Genomic DNA, 18,982 nt, shown 5'->3' on the forward strand with positions numbered 1-18,982 from the left:
ATGAAAGAATAGCTGGAAATTACTCTTCAAGAGAACGTCACCACTAATTTTCTACTTGCCTTTGGACTTTCCCTGCTCCACCCCCACAATACTCAGCAAGTACAACATTAATAGTTCTCCCCAGGAATTTAGGAAGCAAGTTTATTCCATTTGCTGTAAGGGCAATTCTCACTGCCAGAGAAGCCAACTGATAGATGGTCAGCTTTCCCTTCTTGGGTTAGAAACTGTGCATACAGAGTTAGGCCTGGACCACACGCAATTTTCTGGTCAGTATTGTGGTTAGGCAAGGGGCTGTATAGGTTCAGCAGAAGGAACCTAACGACAATCATTACTCAAACTAGGAAAATTCCACCTCTACTTCCCAGCCCATCTTCCCTGGTATCTGTGGTGATGCGATTCTGTGAACAGCAGAGACCACTTTTATGGCAGATGCACACACCCATGGAAGACGAGATTCTGCTGAACAATAGAGCTGCCTGGGGCTGTACCTCCACCCTGAGTGTACTGTCAGATTCAATGGCAAAGCATGCTCAGAGAAGGATGGGGGAGCTTTGGCTTGGATTGTGGTCTGCCAGTCAAAGATCCCAAGAGCAAAACCTTCAGCATTAGAGATGAAAAGTCAGATGTGCTCTATATGGATCTTAGAGAAGTGACACAGCTCCCAGAGAAGCTATTATCCTACTGGGTGTGACTACTGCATTCTCTGCTCAGTTCTTCAGTTTCTGTCCTCTCCAACTGAAGCAAGCAGGCATCCCTTCCCTTCCCAGAGGTAGGCCTGCTTCCCCTGGTACTCCTAGAAGGGCTGAACAGAACTGGCTTCTCAGCAGCAGTGATCAGACATGGTGCCTCTGGTTTTGGTGTCAGTAAGTAACTCGGAGAAGGAGCTTCTCTGGGAGAGGCTGCTGGAGTTCTGCTCCATACAGAAAGTCCACAGCTGTCAGGAACGCGCCTGGTGCAATCCCAACCATCGGTTTGTTTCCTGTAAATGTTTAAGTGTCTTCTTTGATGCATTCACACTGCACCACCAAAAATCAGACTGTTTGCACTCAGGCGTTGCTGCAAGCCCTTGATATGGGAAGGAAATGCTTACTTCCAAAAGCAGAACTGCTCTCTTTTTGGGGCACTGGGCCTTAGCACAGGTATCAAGGGAAGCTTGCAACACATTTCAAATCAAATAGGGGTTATTCTGGAACCAGACTGAAGAATTTCTCGGTATTGTATAATAAAACCGCCCAAGTAATGACTCATTCAAAATGTGAATTACAGAGTCAGTGTTGAAAGTCTGGCCTTCACTGCAGCTAAATTCAACAGTACTGATCGCTTCAGAAAAACCTCCTGCTGTTCACTTTTAATATCTTAGAACTGAAAATTCCAGTATTTCTGTAGCTAGTCTGGGAACAGACCGCACAACTGTCAAAGAGACAGCTCCCCAGAGGCCAGGTATGCAGACAGCTTCTTTCACTGAGTGGAAGAGTCAGAGATTTGCCAACACCACTCAACTCTATTACAATATAGCATATGCAGCGCAGCAAGTGCTTCTGTTTCAAAGTGACCCCGGTAACACTTTTTTGGTAAGAGTTTACACTGTGGGAGAAACTTATTTAGTTGCCAGTTAATCTACATTTTTAAAAATAGAAAACTGAGCATTCATATTTCATTTAGTTAAACCTGCTGAGAATGCTTATATGATTAACCCAATCTTATGAAGCTTTCTGAACTGTACAAACTTACTGACTGCCAAGTATCAATAGCTGTCCCTTAAGAACAAGGCTCTAGAACATGCAGAGCTGAAAAACATACCATTTTAATTTGCCTACTTACACTTAGTAAATTTGATTAAAATCAGAGTTGTGGTTTAACCCAGCAGGCAGCTAAACACCACACAGCCATTCCCCCCCCACCAGTGGGATGGGGGAGAGAACTGGGAGAGGGGAAAAAAAAAAAAGTAAAATTTGTGGGTTGAGATAAAGACAGTTTACTAGAACAGAACAGACAGTTTAATAGAACAGAAAAGGAAGGGAAAATAGTAATAATAATAACAACAATAATAATAATAAAAGAATATACAAAACAAGTGATGCACAATGCAGTTGCTCACCACCTGCTGACTGATGCCCAGCCAGTCCCCGAGCAGCGGTCACCGCCCCCCGGCCAGCTTTCCCCCAGTTTATGTACTGAGCATGACGTCACATGGTATGGAATACTCCTTTGGCCAGTTTGGGTCAGCTGTCCTGGCTGTGCCCCCTCCCAGCTGCTTGTGCATCCCCATCCCCATCCCCATGTGAAGCTGAAAAGTCCTTGACTAGTGTAAGCACTACTTGGCAACAACTAAAACATCGGTGTCTTATCAACATTGTTCTCATCCTAAATCCAAAACACAGCACTGTACCAGCTACTAGGAAGGAAATTAACTCTATCCCTGCTGGAACCAGGACAATCAGAAAGCTCGTTAATGTACATTTTAGAACAACACTTTATGATAAGAAAAGTTAAAAAAATCCATTCGATTCCATGTTTTATTACAGTTAACCATATTTCAAACTGTAAAAATAATCGAATACTTACAGATTTTTAGGGGCTTAAGCAGGCATTTGTAAACAACTTTGTGGTTTGCCAGTTTGACAGTGAAGGCATGGTAGCAGAGCCATTCTGCTGCCTCAGAAGGGAACATGCCAGAGGCACCTTTGTTACCTAAAGCAACCCCTACAGACAAAACAGAGAAATAATGTCACTGAAAATGATAAGCATTAAGAAGTATGTCTGACCTCTCCTCTCTTTCTATAAAATCACTCCAGGATTTTTCACTAAAAACCTATGTAGTCAATGAAGTCTCCTATGTCAGCAGAGGACTAAAAACTTTAGGGTTTTTTTTAGTTTTTTAAACTGAAACATTTTAGTATCTTCAGGAAATTGAGTTTAAGAAAAAAAATGCACTGTGATTCCTATCACGCAATCCGTGTTTTTCGTTCTTGATCTTTATCTCAAAATGACATGATCTGACTGCACATTCAAGATCGTTTATTTGTCTAAAAAAAACCAAACCCAAACACGCTACTTCATTGCCATTAACATACTATACCTGCGTTTTTTGCTTTCAGGATAGCATAGCAGCATGATGCTGTCTCTGAGATGATCCTTAGGAAGAAATAAGGATTGTTTCTAACTTGCTGGTTGAATGGAAGTTGGAGAACACAGGCGTGGAACCTGTTCACAAAACCAGCCTATTTAATCACAAGTCATTTGCAATTTCAAGTGAAACTATGATTACATACCTGAGGCACTCGCTATACAACATTGAAAAGCACCCAACAGTCTTTAGCTGTATCAACACTGTTAGCATACAACACCTCTCCTATATATACACATCCCTGGAGTGTCAGACACATATGATGTTTGTTTGTAAATTCTGTGCTGAAGGAAGATCTTGAAGCCATCTGCCCTGGTAATAGAATTCTCTTCTGAGGACAATGACTGTCTTATGTGCAGGGAAAGTTAAACTTCATATCCTCACCAATTCCATATCACAGACCATGCAGCCAGAGAACACACCCACAAGAGAGAGTGCAAGAGGAAGAAAAAACAGAACAAAACACAATCCCACAACAAATTCTGTTTTTCAGGAAAACAGACCTCCAAATGACAGTGTTCCACAGACCAGGATCCCCACTCTTTTGTCTACCTGGAAGCCAATTCCATGGAAATTACTTGTATTGTATGCTCCCTTACACCTCTGTTTGGACATATTTTTAAACTGCTGACTTTTTTTTTTTTCTTTTTTTTTCCTTCAGACTTTGGTATTATAATCCTGCTTATGCTGAATATAGTCAACAGTTACAATGCTGATTTTTAATTACTCAACAATGTATATACTTGTTTATTAAATTAACCCTGCATAAGCGTAACCACTTCAAGAAATTCTGAAGTTTTAAAGTATTTAAAGGATAAACATAATTACCACACTGCATCACAGAGGTCTGGCTGAATTAACCTGACATGCTGTTAGCATGGTGGACAGTTTTTTAAAGGTACTCTATCATAAAGACCTTTGTTAGAGTGTTACCATAAAAGCAAACAGAAGTAACTAAGTAATCATGTTCAACATCAGAGAAAAACCGTAAGTCACTCACAACACAAAAGTTTAAGAGTTTGACACATCAGTGCTGTACTACACAAGTCCAGCTACACTTCTTGGATGCAAGAATGATACAGGGTGAATGTGAACCAAGCTGAATTTAAGAACAAAAGCAAAATGTCACTTCATAACAAGTATAAGCCTAGCCAAAGAGCAACACCTGATTTCTGTAAAGAGGAAAACATCTACTTTTTTTGCGTTAAAACAATAAATGAACAATTCCTTGGTGCCGCCAATCATTCAAAGTTTTTGATGCACAGAGATTAGTATTTTCCCCCCAACTCGCTTATCAGTTTTTATTTCTTTCCCTTTATCCTTGTTTAAAATATTCACTTCCTCTGCTGGTCAAGAACAGCTCACAAAAACCAACAAGATATTACCAGCTAAGGAGCAGGTAAGTCATTATCAGCAGCTAAGAAACTGCAATTAACTTGGTAGAATGAAACTTCACTTAAGGCAAAGTTATGCGGGTCAAAGTTCTATATAATTTTAATAGATACAAAGTTCTAAATATAAACTGGTTAATGAGTGATAAGGCTTCTCGTCATCCTCCTGCCACAAAACAGACTGCTTTTCTTGAGGTCAGCTGTCAATATCCAGAGAAAATGAAAATCCATTTAGTGAAGTGTCACTTAAACACGCACATCAATATAATCCTACATCCTGAATCTAAAAATATTACATAAGAACAGTGTTGAAACAAGAATAACGTGACTTACTACTGACGTTTACCACTGCACGTTTTTATTGCACACTTTTTCCTAATCCGTAGCTCCTCCATGTGTCAAGGAAGAGTAATGAAATATTCAGATTTACTGCAGAAGACAGTGACCTACCTGTAAGCCTGAAGTAAAAATATCTTGTAGATGTTAATGAAAACTGTTCTAAGGCTGTTGATCTAGAACAGAACAGAAACAGAGCTATAGGAATATTTTACTGTCACGATATGATTTGTTCAACAGCATAAGATGATTTAGAAATCTAGAAAAAGAAAACATTTGATGCTAAACTTCAAAGATTTCTATTATGTACTTAAGTAACAACATTGTGAAGGTTCAGTTCTGGAAGGTGCTGAGACCCCACATTTCAGTTGATGTCAACACTTCCAAGTTACGTGTATGACCTCTCAAAACCAACTCTTATGTTAGAACTCAAAGCATTTTTAATGTTCTTTATCACTAATCACAATATTTCCAAACATCCATTTCCATATTCCCACCTGTAAATCAAGAAATAAACAATGGCATTTCAGTTTGAGGACTGTAATCAATTTGTATTTCATGTTTTTCCCAGCTGTTCTACTTGAATTGAAGGAAAGACTTGATCTGATAGAAGTACAGGTATAACTAGAAAAAAAAAGAAAAAAGTAGTTAAACTCCATGAGCTAACAGACTAAATTAAATTCTGTAAAGTAAGCCTCATTTAACTTCTCATGTTACAGAGATTGCCTACTAATCAACGAGCCAGTAGCTAAAAGATTACTATAACTAAATTCAATTTAAAAACAGACTGGACATTGTGGCATTAAGGCTATTAGCTAAGGAATGACTTCAATACTTCAGGGCTGAATAATTCACCCTGCTAAAAACAAACAAACCAATAATCTTAAACACAAACTGGATGTATTTCTAAAACACATTGTCTAGCCAGATCATTATTAATGACTCCAGTGACAACCAGGTTATACTCTGTGATCCATGCAACGCAGGAGCATAGGCTGGAAGCCACCTCAGTTCACCCCGGCGTTCCAGTTCCAGTTACTTAAGTCAAGCTTATCAAAAGCAAGACAGCCCTTGTAACAACCACCCTCAGGATTCGGATTAGTGTCTCCCAGGCCAGTAGCACCAATGCCTTCATCAACATAAACCGTTTCTTTTAGAAACACAGCTAATGAATAAGTCTCTTTGGCTGTTGATTTTAGTCCTCTGTTTTTACAGAAAATCATGTCATGTAAATTCATCTCCTAAACTGACCAAGCTTTCCTGTTTTAGAAGACTACTGAAGAACTTCACCACACTGGTGATGGAAAACCTCCTCCTAATTTCCCACTTAAGTGTATGCATGGGCTGTTTATACTAAATATGGTCAATATCACAGCAATATTATCCTTCAGTTTAAACAGTTCTTTCTTGTTTATCTTTAACAAATGTCTAATGCCATCTCTAGGCGTTGATGTAAAGGGTCTACAGAGCTTTCCAGTAGGATACATTGTCCCATCCTGAGTTCTATGCCACTTCAGACTGCTTTGTGTATATAACCAAGGTTGCTAGTTTAAAGAGAGGTTACTTCTCCACTTCTACACTACCATCTGAAGTGTACCAGAGGGAACACCTCTGCTGTTGAAAGGATTACTAGTCCCTCTAGTCTATACAAAATTAATCCCAATCTGTAGTTCATGTAATACTTACTGCTTCTTCTAGGAAGGTAAAAAAAAACCAAACAACAATTTCAGAACAATAAATGTAGTTATATGATATCAGGTACAATACAGTGCATCATGGTGAAAGAAGCTGAACTGAGGTGATGGAATAAACTTTCTCAGAACCACATAGCCACCATACAGTATATGACTTCTGGTCACTAGTGACCTGTGCCACATTCAGTAGTGTTAATGGTACGTACGTTCCACCAGGATGGAATGAAGAAAATAGCAGGCTGCACATCAGAATAAAATGTTTAAATTATGGTATAAGAAACAGAATTGTAAAATCTATTTTGCAGTTAATCCAACTGCACCATTCACAAGACACCCTTTTGTTTCTCACACTGCGTACAATATACTGTAAAGCCCACGCTGGAGTATACAAGTCTATTTACCTGGAGTAATCGCAGTAAACCTCAAGTGTCTGTATATCTAATAATAAACCACACCACGGGATCAAACGACAATCTGGCAGCTGTTTAAATTTGGAACATCCTGGGATATCATCAACAGGAAAATTCACGACTGTCTTATTGGGGTTTATTAAAAAGCCATACTCAGGAATACCTGTTGCTAGAGTCCTAAAACAGATATAAACAGTTAGCCTAACTCTCCCCACAAAAGCAAACAAAAAACCCCACCATGCTGCAAGACTCATATGATCTTGCATAAAAGGGCAGAAACCAAAGGATAAAGGGAACCACGGCCAACTCTTTAGGTTAAGGAACACAGCTAGAAATAAAAAAAAAAAAATGAAGATATTCGAGGTAAATAAATACATAAAATAAATAAATAAGCTTAAGGATGAGGATAATGCAGAAAAACTTTTACACATTAATGCAAATTAAGAACTTAAGCCATGAAACATTTGAGCCAAGCTGCATAAACCACACTCACAGAAACCAGTGAGATCAAAATCACTGGAAAAAGACAGATGAAGAGTTATTGTATTTGAAAGTTAACGAAAACAAGAAGAATCCATGTAACAGGAACCTCATTTATCTGATGAAAAGTTTTGAACTTTCTCCACAAAGTTTTCCCTAAGGATGTTTTCACTGCCAGAATGCCTGCTGATTACCTACTACACATTGGATCAGCAGTGTCATCTCATGGACAAGCAGCAGTTTGTCTTACTTGGCGATGTATTCATGTGCAGGCTTCATTCTTTTAAAGAGTGAGAGGAAGAGGTAGGTTCTTCTTGTTGGGGAGTAATAGTCATAATGCTGTCTCCTCAAAATTAATGTCTTGAGTCCCCCAGTTCTAATATTACATTAGAAAAAACTGTTACTACTCCATTTGTGGCAGAGAATGCATAGGATCTGTAAGCAGTTCTGGAAAACTTGCACAGAAGAGGCTACTTGTCTACAGAAATCAACACAGCTGGTGCAGAAATTGGTACCGAACAAAGGTGCTGATAACTTCAAAGGGCAAGTAGGAAAATATCTGCAATGCTACTGCAAGTGACATTATGTGGAAGAGATGTTATAGAGATTAGTAGCTTGAGGCATCCCCAGCCTCTTAGTTTGACTTAGAATTTCCACAACTGTAAATCTGCACATCCCTAGAAATTTCCTTCTGTTCTGATAAGGAAGTGAGGACAAATGAAGTCTTCAAAGTACACTATCCACTATTTAGTACAATTTATACTTCAAACTGTACTTAACTGATTTCCCCATCACCTTTCAGGCTCACGACAGAGCTGCATCCTTCTGACTACCGAAAAGTGTGATGCAACTGACTGCATTGCAGATGCTAAGCTTTTCTTCAAGACCTCTCGTTTGGATACTTAGAACTGGCTTTGGCATCAGCAGAACTCTTCTTGGATACTGACTGTACATTCATATCCACGGTAACCAGGAATCTCTTTTGGGGCCCAATTTTAAAAAAAAGGTAGCTCTGAAGCACTTTAAAGAATTACCGTATGAAAACTTCTGTATGAGCTGCATGCTGCCATGCTATCACTATCTTCAAATAGTCACCCCGGAATATTAATGACCAGAAAATTCTTAGCAATATTGGATCAGAGAAAAGTTGCATTTTTTCCCCAGGAACAGAAGGTAGCAGCACGCCTGCCCGATAAAAACATTTTAAAAATGTAACTAAGACATGTTAAAAATTTGAGGGCAATGGTCTTAAAAGACACCTGTCAGCTGCTTTGGTTAGTCTGCACTACTAATTGCTGCTAGAAGCTCCATCAAGGTCAGTAGCTAGGTCCCTAATTTAAACCTCAGCAGGAATCCCCCACCATCTGAGCTGCAACAGGTTGCTAGTTGGCCATCAAGAATGTACCTATTAGGATTCTTCCCAGGCACAGGCTACCGGCAAGGACTCCAAAACAGCCCTTGATTATTAACCCATAAAACAAATGTATCTATATGTACAAGCATGTATAAAGGAGATGAAAAAGAATGACCTAAAAGGTATTAATGCTTATTACTTTGAAGACTGTTTTTAATAGCATACCTTAGAAAAGTTCTTGCCTGCATTAAATGTGGCGTAACCAGCAAAAAGTCATCAATGAGACGTATTAGGACTCTGTAATCAAGAAGAAACTGATGTTAGATTTTTTGATATGTAATCCTTTCAAATTTTTGTCATATTCTTCAGAGCATCAATGTGCCCATTTCAATTCAGAAGAAGGTAGAGGCCAATATGATCTCCAAATCGAGTCTCATGAAGAAATTCTCAGCTCTGCTTCTTTCCTAAAAATAAATGAAAAAAAAATAAAAATAAGAAAGCAAAGGGGCTGGCTACATGAAACATGACAGGAATTTACAGCACACAAGCTACTCCACAGTAGCTTCTTGGATGCAGGGTTTTAAACTTTTCCAAGGGAGAATTTGCAGTATCTTAATCCACAAGACAAGGAAAGGAGGTGTAATACCAGGTACACAAGCAGATACCAGATTCCTGATGTGCTCTAATTCTGTATCTTCGTTTACCATGTAATAACTTGTTTGTGAAGCTATAACTTGAATGTAAAACAGACTACAGTCTACCACTGTAAAGGCTGGAATTTTCTTTTTCAACAGTCTTCAGGCCCCAAGCAAGCCCATATTTTTCTGATAAATCCTGCCTAGCAGATCATAGAGAGGAAGCTCTGGAGATGATCTTGTGTAGTCTCCCCTTCAAAGCAGGAGTACTGCCATCACTATGATCAGATCAGCTGCACCTTTGCCTAGCCAAGTCAATAGCCAGGTCATTTCTTTGACTTAAAGGCCAAATGAAACTATCAAAATCATTCAACAGACACGTAAGAAACATTCTAGAATCTGCTCTGTATGAAAACCGCTGTTACATAAAAAAAGTGCATTCCTCTGAATCAGCTTCATAATTTCAGTAAGTATAAACAACATCCTTTGAAAGCAAAAGACAGCTGTTTAGACTCATATCATCACAGCATCCTAAAGCCTATGAGAACTCCTCTACTACTTGTGTAGGGAAATGTTTAAAATTCTGAGACTTTCCATTACCTCGTGAGCCTCCCAAGAAGAGACACCAGACAGATGCGCTTTTCTGGAGTACCCCTACACACTTCTTAGTTTTCTTTTCTCTTTCTTAGGACAGAATCCACAGCACACAGGAGGGAGATATGTGAACCCAGACAAGCTTCAGGGGGCTCACCAATGTCTAGCTCTTGCCTGAAGACCCTAATCTGGGATTCAACTGGGGATCAGTTCATATGGAGGTAAAAGGGACCCCGAAGTTTTTATGGCTAATAAAGTGCTAGAGCTTTTACCAGGCTAGCTTTCTGTCACACTCCTAAGAAGCAAGCACTAGCAGGGCACAAACACTTAGAAGATGTACCAAGAGCCACGTAGGGCTCCAAACAAGAACCAACATGCCTTGTAAAAAATCTGCAATAAAGCTGTGACCTTGATAAAATGTTAAGATTTACAGATGGTGAATTGGAAAGCCCTCACGCAGAAGCCTGGAGTATCAGAAAGCCTGTAACGAACATCCCATCTTGTTTGAGGACAAACGACCACAAATGTTGTGGGAACGAGTGTGGGAGAACCATAAATTTCTTACATGTACAAGAAGAGCTTGTCGGACTCTTTAAAGCATCCCTAAATACTATGCTCTTTTGTAAGAACACATCTGCCACCCACAGATCTGGGACAGCTTCTTTTCAGCACTTTTCTTCCCAATCTTATGTCAAACAGGGAAATTCCCCCACAAAACCACCACAGTGACATTGAAGCTGCAGAGATCTTTGTGCACCGCGTTTCCTAATGGAGAGTTAGGAATCCTTAAAATTCAAAATTTAATTTCAGAGAAAATGTCACACATCTACTACACTATATATATTAAAACCACATATACTATATATTATGCATTACTATAACAGAGCAGAGAACAAAGCACCCCTACCCATCCTGCTGTACTCCACAGAGCAATTTATTTTCCATGTCTCCATAGCATAAGCTGCAAAGTAAGGTTGACAAAATGGAGCCCTGTGGAATTCCACAGCACTGTAAGTAGTACCTAGTAAAGAATTAAAAAAAAAAAAAAATCAAAACAAGCAACAAGAAAATTGCAATAGCCATTAAACATTTAGGTTTTTTTTTTTCAAGTATAACATATGTTTCAATCAGAAATATGCTACATGCTTGCTAGTTAGCCTTACTTAAATTTGTTTGTCCTTTCCTCTAGGTATCTACATATGGCTCGAGTTTTAAGTTAAACAGTTCAAAAACCCACTAATACACATATTCCTTTCTTTTTAACAAACCCCAGCAGACAACTGTCATTAAATGAAAGGAATTTTATAACTGATCTCAAACCACAATGCTTCCTTCCTCCTTCAGCTGCAGAGCCACCCTTCATTTAAGCTTTGTAATTCTTTATGTTACATCTTACATAGCTTAAAAACAAGTGTTCTTGTATAAGAAACAAAGTGCACTGGACAAATCTTTCAAACTGTAATTTATTTATTTTTAATCATTATCCAAACAGCTCCTTGCAGGTGCCCACTAAAAATCGACAGGCTGAAGCTCATACTGTACATCTACGTCAGGAATTAAATTCAGGTGGATTTTGAGATGGAACACTTCCAACTTTTCTCAGGAACAGCAGACATCCACATTAAATTCAAATATAAATGTTCACCACTATCAAATCTTTCTAAGTTTTCTGAAAAAAAGCTCTTCCAACAGCGCAAGTCAGAGTAAAAATGTTTAACTACGAAATAATTTAAATCAATAATTTAAACTGAGGTGTTTATTCTTCGTTTATACTTGCGCAGCATGATCTGGCCAAGGAAAGTATTTTCTTGGGTTTTTGTTTTTGGGTTTTTGTTTTGTTTTGGTTTTGTTTTTTCCCCACAAATAAATATCACTTTAATTTTAGGGACATTTCTGATGGCTTAGCCCAACACAGCATGTGATCTGGTTTTATACATCCCAGCTATACTGTAAATCACATTTACTTCCTCATTTAACTGCTCAGGCATGAAACTATCTTACTTCTAATTAGGAAAAACCACTACATCCTGTGAAATGCTAACCCTTATTATTTGTAATTATACTCAACCTCTCCCCCGCCCCCCCGCTTGAAAAGCTCACTGAAGCTGCCAGTTGTCATTCTGCAAAAGAGTAAATCTTGATTTGTTTCTCATGGCTTCAAAGAATTCATATAGACACAGCCAGGGGAGGTTCATTAATACTTCCCCTAACTTGTTACTTGTATAAAGCCAGTAAGACCACACACAGTAATAGTAATGTACTACATCTAGATATGCTACTGAAGACAGAGTTCCCCATTACCTTGTTGATTTTTCTGTGCTGGCAGAAACAGAATGAGTATGCCTCACAAAACCCAACACTCCTTTGAAGTAGTGAGATACTATATTATAATGTCCATTTTACCACTACTACATGAATGGCTTAGTGAAGCTGAAGAGAATGAAACTAAGCAACTGGACACCAGAGCCACATACTACATTCTAGCAGTGATCTTACCTATGTTTTGAGTCATCTGCAAATTCTTCTAGCAGTAACTTTAATTTTTTCCAGACTTTTGATAAATGTATCAAATGGTATTAAAAGGTTCCTTCTAGGTCCCCAGCTCAACAATCAGCATTTTTCTCAAAACGTCAAGTGAATGTTGACTAACTGTGATGGCTTTTTGAGAACCATCAGTTAAAGAGTGTATTCATTTACTGAATTTATTTGCAGTTTTGGGTTGGTTTTTTTTGAACAAATGAGAATGAGCTACTTAAAAAGGGCAAATTCATTCCAGGACAAACAGTATTTTTTTCAGCCAAGCTGTGACTGAATTTAGATAAGTGTGAAGTTGGCTTTGTCAGGGTGTGCTTTCTTTAAAACCATTAAACTTTTATTAAACATACTGATGTCAGTTAGTCCTTATTAACAGCATGCCATGTCAGCATTGTCATGATCCTGCCAAAGGTAGCGTAAGCATCAACGCTAGGAAAACCTATAAATGCTCTTCTGTTTGCCTCCTTGAAAGCTTTTTTCCCCCCTCCTTCAATCCTGTGAGATTAAGTATTCTAAAATAAAGGTATTTTTTTAAGAGCAAGAAGCCGGTCATTCTAATATACCTCACTCTGAATTTACAAATAAAGATCATGTAAGTACTTGCTTTCTAGACATGGTACACATTTGCCACCTAGAGGCAAAACATAAATACCAGATCAGCATCTCCAGCAACACAAGAAGAAATCTGCATTACTACCCTCTATAACATCTGATTCCTAATTTTGGAGTTGCCAATAATTTTAATTCCTATTGTTATTGCCTTTTATTTTTATTGTAACTTGCCAAATAGCAAGGCCATGCAGAAAAGGTTTAATTTTGCACTACAGCGAAATGATCAACAAGGCTTTTGCATGATTGCTTGGATGTTACCTTGTTTTTGTTCACCACTATGGATCCCAACATTTTAAAGTATTTTTCTTTTGAACTGCATCTGCAGTTTTAAATGAAGGTTACTTATTTATTGAATAATGCATTCTGTGTATAGTTAACATCATACAGGTGGGAAAGAGACATTTTATTCAAATATAAATTTGATTCCAAACTCTTCATGCTTTTATGGAGCTTAAACTGATAAACAGATTTCAAATTAACATGAAATTCTTTAAAAGACAGCTATCAAAAATCCCCTGAGCTAATTAAAAGTATCCTGCTTAACAGAAAAAAACAACCAACCAAAAAACCCAAACACACTATACAAAGAAAAACTAACTGCTTTTTTACCTGCTCCCAATCTCCAGGATGTTGTTATGTATCATTTGAAGAAAAAAAGTAAACAGGCTGGAACTTGTCTCATTAAAAGTTAAGCTCTAGAAATGGAACAAAACAAAACAAGATTTGTACTTTAGAAATGTACTGAAACTAAAAATATAGTATAAACTTAAAAGATAGACAGAAACCTTTATGAAAAGTTAGATTGTAGTAGTTCAAACCCCTAAGGTAAGAAACAAAGCACCTAACACCAAGATCTGAATATACACAATAAAAAGCTGCTCACATCCAACAAGTGAATGGTGCAGTTCTTTTTTTGTTTTGCTTTAGGAGAAAAGCAGTTTTGATTGGTGTTACATGGGAAAATAGTCAAATATAACATCTAAAATCACTTTTTTAAGTGCTGGTATATTATATTGGATTATTACAATGTATGAGACCTCACTCTTTTGGCCACTTTCTATCCTGCAGGACAATTTCTGTAACTGTCATGTTCTTTACTATTCCCCAAGTACAGATACACTCACTTGCCAGTTCTGCTGCAAAACCCATTCTATGCCACATATTACCAATGATTCCACGCATGACTGTCCGCCCAATATTTATGAAGTTTTTTGTGTTTAAAATGGTGTAATAAAGATTCATTTAAAGCAGTTTAAATCCCTTTAACAATGACTTCATGAGAACTAAAGCAAAATTACTTCCTCTTTGCATTGATTAGACATCAGACAAATGCACCCAGCTTTTGATAGAGCCATGTGAGATCATGGTTATGTGTATCGAAAAGCTAACGTGATGCACCTGTGGTACAGACACCCAGGCTGACATGATACTTTTAAAAAAAAAGTATTCTGAGAAAAGTAATGACACACACACACACAGAGAGAAATTGTTTTCAAATGTAAAATACTTTGAAATAGAATGCTGCTATTCATGTAATATCTAGCATAGTTATCTAAATCAGATGTCCACTGGAAAAAAGAACAAAACAAAACCTACATACACATCATCATAGATCCAGCTAGTTTTCATTTTCATCCATGTATTCATTAGGCGCTTTGCACTTTGTAGGATCCTGGAATTGTGCATCACCCGCACTGTATAGTCTACTCCTATGTCCATAGACATACAAGATCATTTTACTTGTAGGTTAGAAGCATAAATTACCCTATGTCAAAATTTTCCACTGGCGAGTTTAGAAGAAAAAATTTAAAGAGGAAGTAGCCTGTGAGAAAATACCTGTCTGGTCATCTGATGCTCAGGAATCTTTTAGGTTGATGCCAAGCAATAAAATGTATTAAGAAACTGATTGAGCATATCATCTACTTCTATGTCTTTCTGTCATGCTCCTTGCACAGAAGGAAGTCTTGAGAACAAACATTTGGAATCAGTACAGTTCTCAGCAGCACAAGAATTAAAACAACAGAAGGATGCTTGCTTCTTGTAACAAAGCATCAGTTGCAGTAAATTGAAAATACAAATAATTTTTAACCGTACTTTAATTCACTGAAAGTAAGAAATCTCTTTAAATAAAAAATGCAAGAGTTAATCTTGTTTTGTGCTGCATTTTAACTCTTCTAAAGAAGAGTTCATTCTTATCAACCTTGGCAGGTAATCATTAAAATAAGCTTTTTCTTTTTTTTTTTTTTTAAAAAGTCATTTTTCTATTCCGTGCAGTTTGCTATTCAAGATGTCACATCTATTTCCCTAGCTACTTAGCTTAGAATACATTTTGCTTATTCTTACTTCAGTACGTTTTGGAGATAGCAAGTGTTGAAGCCCTTCTTTACTAGATAGTTAATTTCTCACTTGAGAACTGTTGCAACAAACAATGGAATTAGGAAAGGAAAAAGAAAACACTGGTTAAAATGAAAGTTTGAGACAACAATGAGAAAATCTGGGAAAAGTCTAAAAGGACATTTTGTCAGATTTCTTGCCTCGTGCACTCCTTCCACTGAACACTGAGAGCCTGTTATAAAAATCAAAGAAGAGATGACAAAAATCTTTCTGTGGAAGGTGCTGGGTAACTAGAAGAGATGTGGTGTCACCACATAATAGGTACATTCAATTAAAAAACCCAATCTTCCTCCAATTCTTCTGTAGCTTTCTTTTTCAGTTGAAAAGAAGCCTCCTAATATTTACCTGTTCAACTATTATCGCATTTTGCAATGAGGCATTCTCCTGAAGCTGGGACACAAACTGCTTCATGTCTGGCATAAAATCCTTGAAAGTAGAAACCTGTATATTGAGTGTAAAGAAATAAATTACAAAAGCAATAGAAAATTCAGTACCAGACTCTTATTCAGTGGAGGTCAAAAGGCCAGCTTTATTGCATTATTTTAATCCAACAATTCTGCTATTGTTCAAATTAAGTATCTCCCTCACATATCTCTATTTCCACAACACATTTATCTTTATTCTTACTAATGTTGAGTAAAAAAAAAAAAGAGTAAAAAAGCAGCTTTGTTACCTCTGGAAAATATCCAACACTATTAAAAAAGGGTTTGTGAAGTAATTGCCTAATTCAAATTGTGACTAAACAAAGATATAAACAAATATATTCCTTGGACCGAAATGTATCTACGGCAGCAAATAGAAGAAATCAGCAAGTCATACATGTCTCCTATAGAACCTCCTGGCTTTTCCACTTGTGGTAATCATAATCACGGCATAGCGCCGTATGCAGTAGACAGTTCTTTTCTCAGGGTTTAAGATCCGTGAAATCACTTCCACAAGTTTATTGTGAGGAATGGTATCATAAGCCCTGGACACATCAGCCTGAAATAGAAGAAATATCTTCCATTATGTATTCATCAGTATCACTGTAAACACCGTGGTAGTATGAAAAAAGTATTGTTGTAGTATGTAAACATGCTGAAGGATAAATCACATAGGAGTGAAATTATTGCATCATTCAGTCCAAATTTGTGACAAAACAAAAACTCACTGCTTATCGGCAAAACCTTTTCTCACTCATCAGTGAGTTTTCCCTTACAAGGGATAACCAAACCATCAGTTTAAGCACAATTCTTGTTATTAACAGAAGATGATACCATATGGAACGTTAAATCTAACACTGAACCTTCAATCATTTAACTAAAGTTTATTGCTGATATTTTTATACGCTTAAATATTTTAAGAAACCTTCCTCTCCATATGATCATGGAGGTGACATCTTAGGCTTTTGGAAAGCTGCAAACCCAGATGTTTTACCTTTCCTAAACCTCATATTGCAATCTTACCTCTGCTTTTACTTGTCATAGTCAAAATTCAAAACCTTTTGAAGAAGCAACAATCTTAGGAGAACTATGTCAATGACATGATTCTTTGGCTTGAAAGATAACAAGACAATCACTGAAAGTAATTTCAGGACAGGATGAAAACTGACATATGAGAGCACTGGAGAGGAGCCCCACTATAATATATATAAAAATCTGTGTAATTTACATACATCTGTATAAATCGCCCGAATTCAAAGCTATGAATTGAGCTCAAACACAAAAGGTTGCCTGCTAGACATAACTGAAAAACAAGTGTTAAGAAGAAACTCCTTCAAATAGTGGGATACAACAAGCACTCATTTTTTTCAAGTAGGAGAAGAAACTTGTTAAGAGACACTAGAGTTCAAGTGTTCATTTTCAACAGAAACTAATGATACTGAGGTAGAAGAGACCTATTTTTGAAAAGACACTGAATTTATCCAAATGTGCATAGAAAGTTTTTCCTCATTTTCCTTTGGGAAGATGGCCCTAAAAGCATATCTGAGTTTGTATCTTTGTCCCATTTTTATACCTAAGTAAATGTAACTGCAAAAATCCAGTGCATGTGCAGGAGCAAGAGCTGCTACATGGCAGAAAGATGAACAGAAAAACATCCAAGTAAAGGAAGCACTACTGCAGGGACACACACACACAAAAAAAAAACCCCAACCAACCCCCCACCCCAAAAAACCAACCAGAGTCTCTGTTAGGTACACACAAAAGTTTATTTTGAAAAAGAAATAATTATGCACTCACATCACAGCTATTACAGCTATAGAAGTATCTGCACAAGCTGACTTTGAAAAGGTAGTTTGAATATGTAACTAAAAAGACATACCTTTACATAGTAGAAATGAGGAATTTCACCATCTGATTCAAGAACCTTTGTAACAAACTTCTTCCATATCTTGTAGATATCATCCTTCCCAAACACTGAAGAGCCAATAAAACTGGTGTTTATAGTCCGTTCATAATTTAACACACTAAATAGATTTTTTAGTCGAGTGTTGTAGTGATGCATCTAAAGAGACCAGAGAGAATCACCTTAAAGTACGTTGAAACATATTAAATTCTGTGCAATACACAGATTTCACATTTAGATGAAATATGAGATTAAATTTACATCTTTACTATATTATTTTGGTCAACTGCAGTTTTCAGAAAGCCTGAATATAGCTGCAGTAACTACTTGGAAGCGACAAAACAGACTCAGAGATTTTTTTTTTTTTGGTACATTTAAATCCTATGGAAAATGTTTTTTTCTGTACTTGACTCTTGGAAATCAAGGTGTAATAGTTAAGGAGATAAATAGACAGACTCCAGCAAATAAAACCACCACCAATTAGAAGGTAACTTTTTAAATATCATTCATTCTCTCTGCTGGAGATTATCACCACAAGAACAGCAAAAAGAACATGTGCCCTGAGACTTCAGGCTAACTCCAGCTGCACCATCGGTTGAGCCTCTAGAGATACTTCATGCAAGTAAATAGCAAATATTTAACTCTCAGCTATGGGAACAGTAAAGTACACCAGAGCGGCAGTGAAGTCGTGCAGGTCGATTAGCTCTGTAAACACCTTAAGGAAAAAAAATATTGACAGACCTGGCAACAAAAGAATGTTGAAAGGGCAAGCCGTACTACTGAAGAAAATAAACAAACTGCACATGTAGCATACTTATGAATCAGTTCAGAACTTCAGAGAAATCCTCCAAAATGTATACACAGAACATAAAAGCGTTCTTACTCTCAATGGTAGTATTGTGATCATGATACTGAAACTACTAATCATGGAAGCGTTTTAATTCATCTGAAAACATTTAGTTTTGCACTGAAAAAAATCAATTACAGGTTTCAGTGAAAAACTGGCAAAACTAAAGCACACCAAAAGTGTTTAGTGTACTACTGCCACTGCCTCCTAAACAACTTGATCCAACTTCACTGTTTTACATAAGGTAA

General features: G+C 37.3%; 1 protein-coding gene across 1 annotated transcript in view; it reads right to left on the minus strand.

Moving 5' to 3' along the window:
* The window catches only part of TERT (telomerase reverse transcriptase), a 34,766-nt gene that overhangs the window by 3,035 nt on the left and 12,749 nt on the right, over window positions 1–18,982 (minus strand). The window contains exons 6-16 of the mRNA XM_009280215.1: window positions 17,864–18,046; window positions 16,382–16,543; window positions 15,908–16,003; window positions 13,778–13,863; window positions 10,929–11,042; window positions 9,018–9,089; window positions 6,950–7,135; window positions 5,352–5,478; window positions 4,969–5,030; window positions 3,080–3,204; window positions 2,566–2,703 (exon numbers count right to left, since the gene is read on the minus strand). Of these exons, the coding sequence (XP_009278490.1) occupies window positions 2,566–2,703; window positions 3,080–3,204; window positions 4,969–5,030; window positions 5,352–5,478; window positions 6,950–7,135; window positions 9,018–9,089; window positions 10,929–11,042; window positions 13,778–13,863; window positions 15,908–16,003; window positions 16,382–16,543; window positions 17,864–18,046 (1,351 nt within the window). The remainder of the gene's footprint in view (window positions 1–2,565; window positions 2,704–3,079; window positions 3,205–4,968; window positions 5,031–5,351; window positions 5,479–6,949; window positions 7,136–9,017; window positions 9,090–10,928; window positions 11,043–13,777; window positions 13,864–15,907; window positions 16,004–16,381; window positions 16,544–17,863; window positions 18,047–18,982) is intronic.

The sequence above is a fragment of the Aptenodytes forsteri genome, unplaced genomic scaffold (genome assembly GCF_000699145.1).
Source record: "Aptenodytes forsteri isolate BGI_AS27 unplaced genomic scaffold, ASM69914v1 Scaffold114, whole genome shotgun sequence".
Taxonomy (NCBI): domain Eukaryota; kingdom Metazoa; phylum Chordata; class Aves; order Sphenisciformes; family Spheniscidae; genus Aptenodytes; species Aptenodytes forsteri.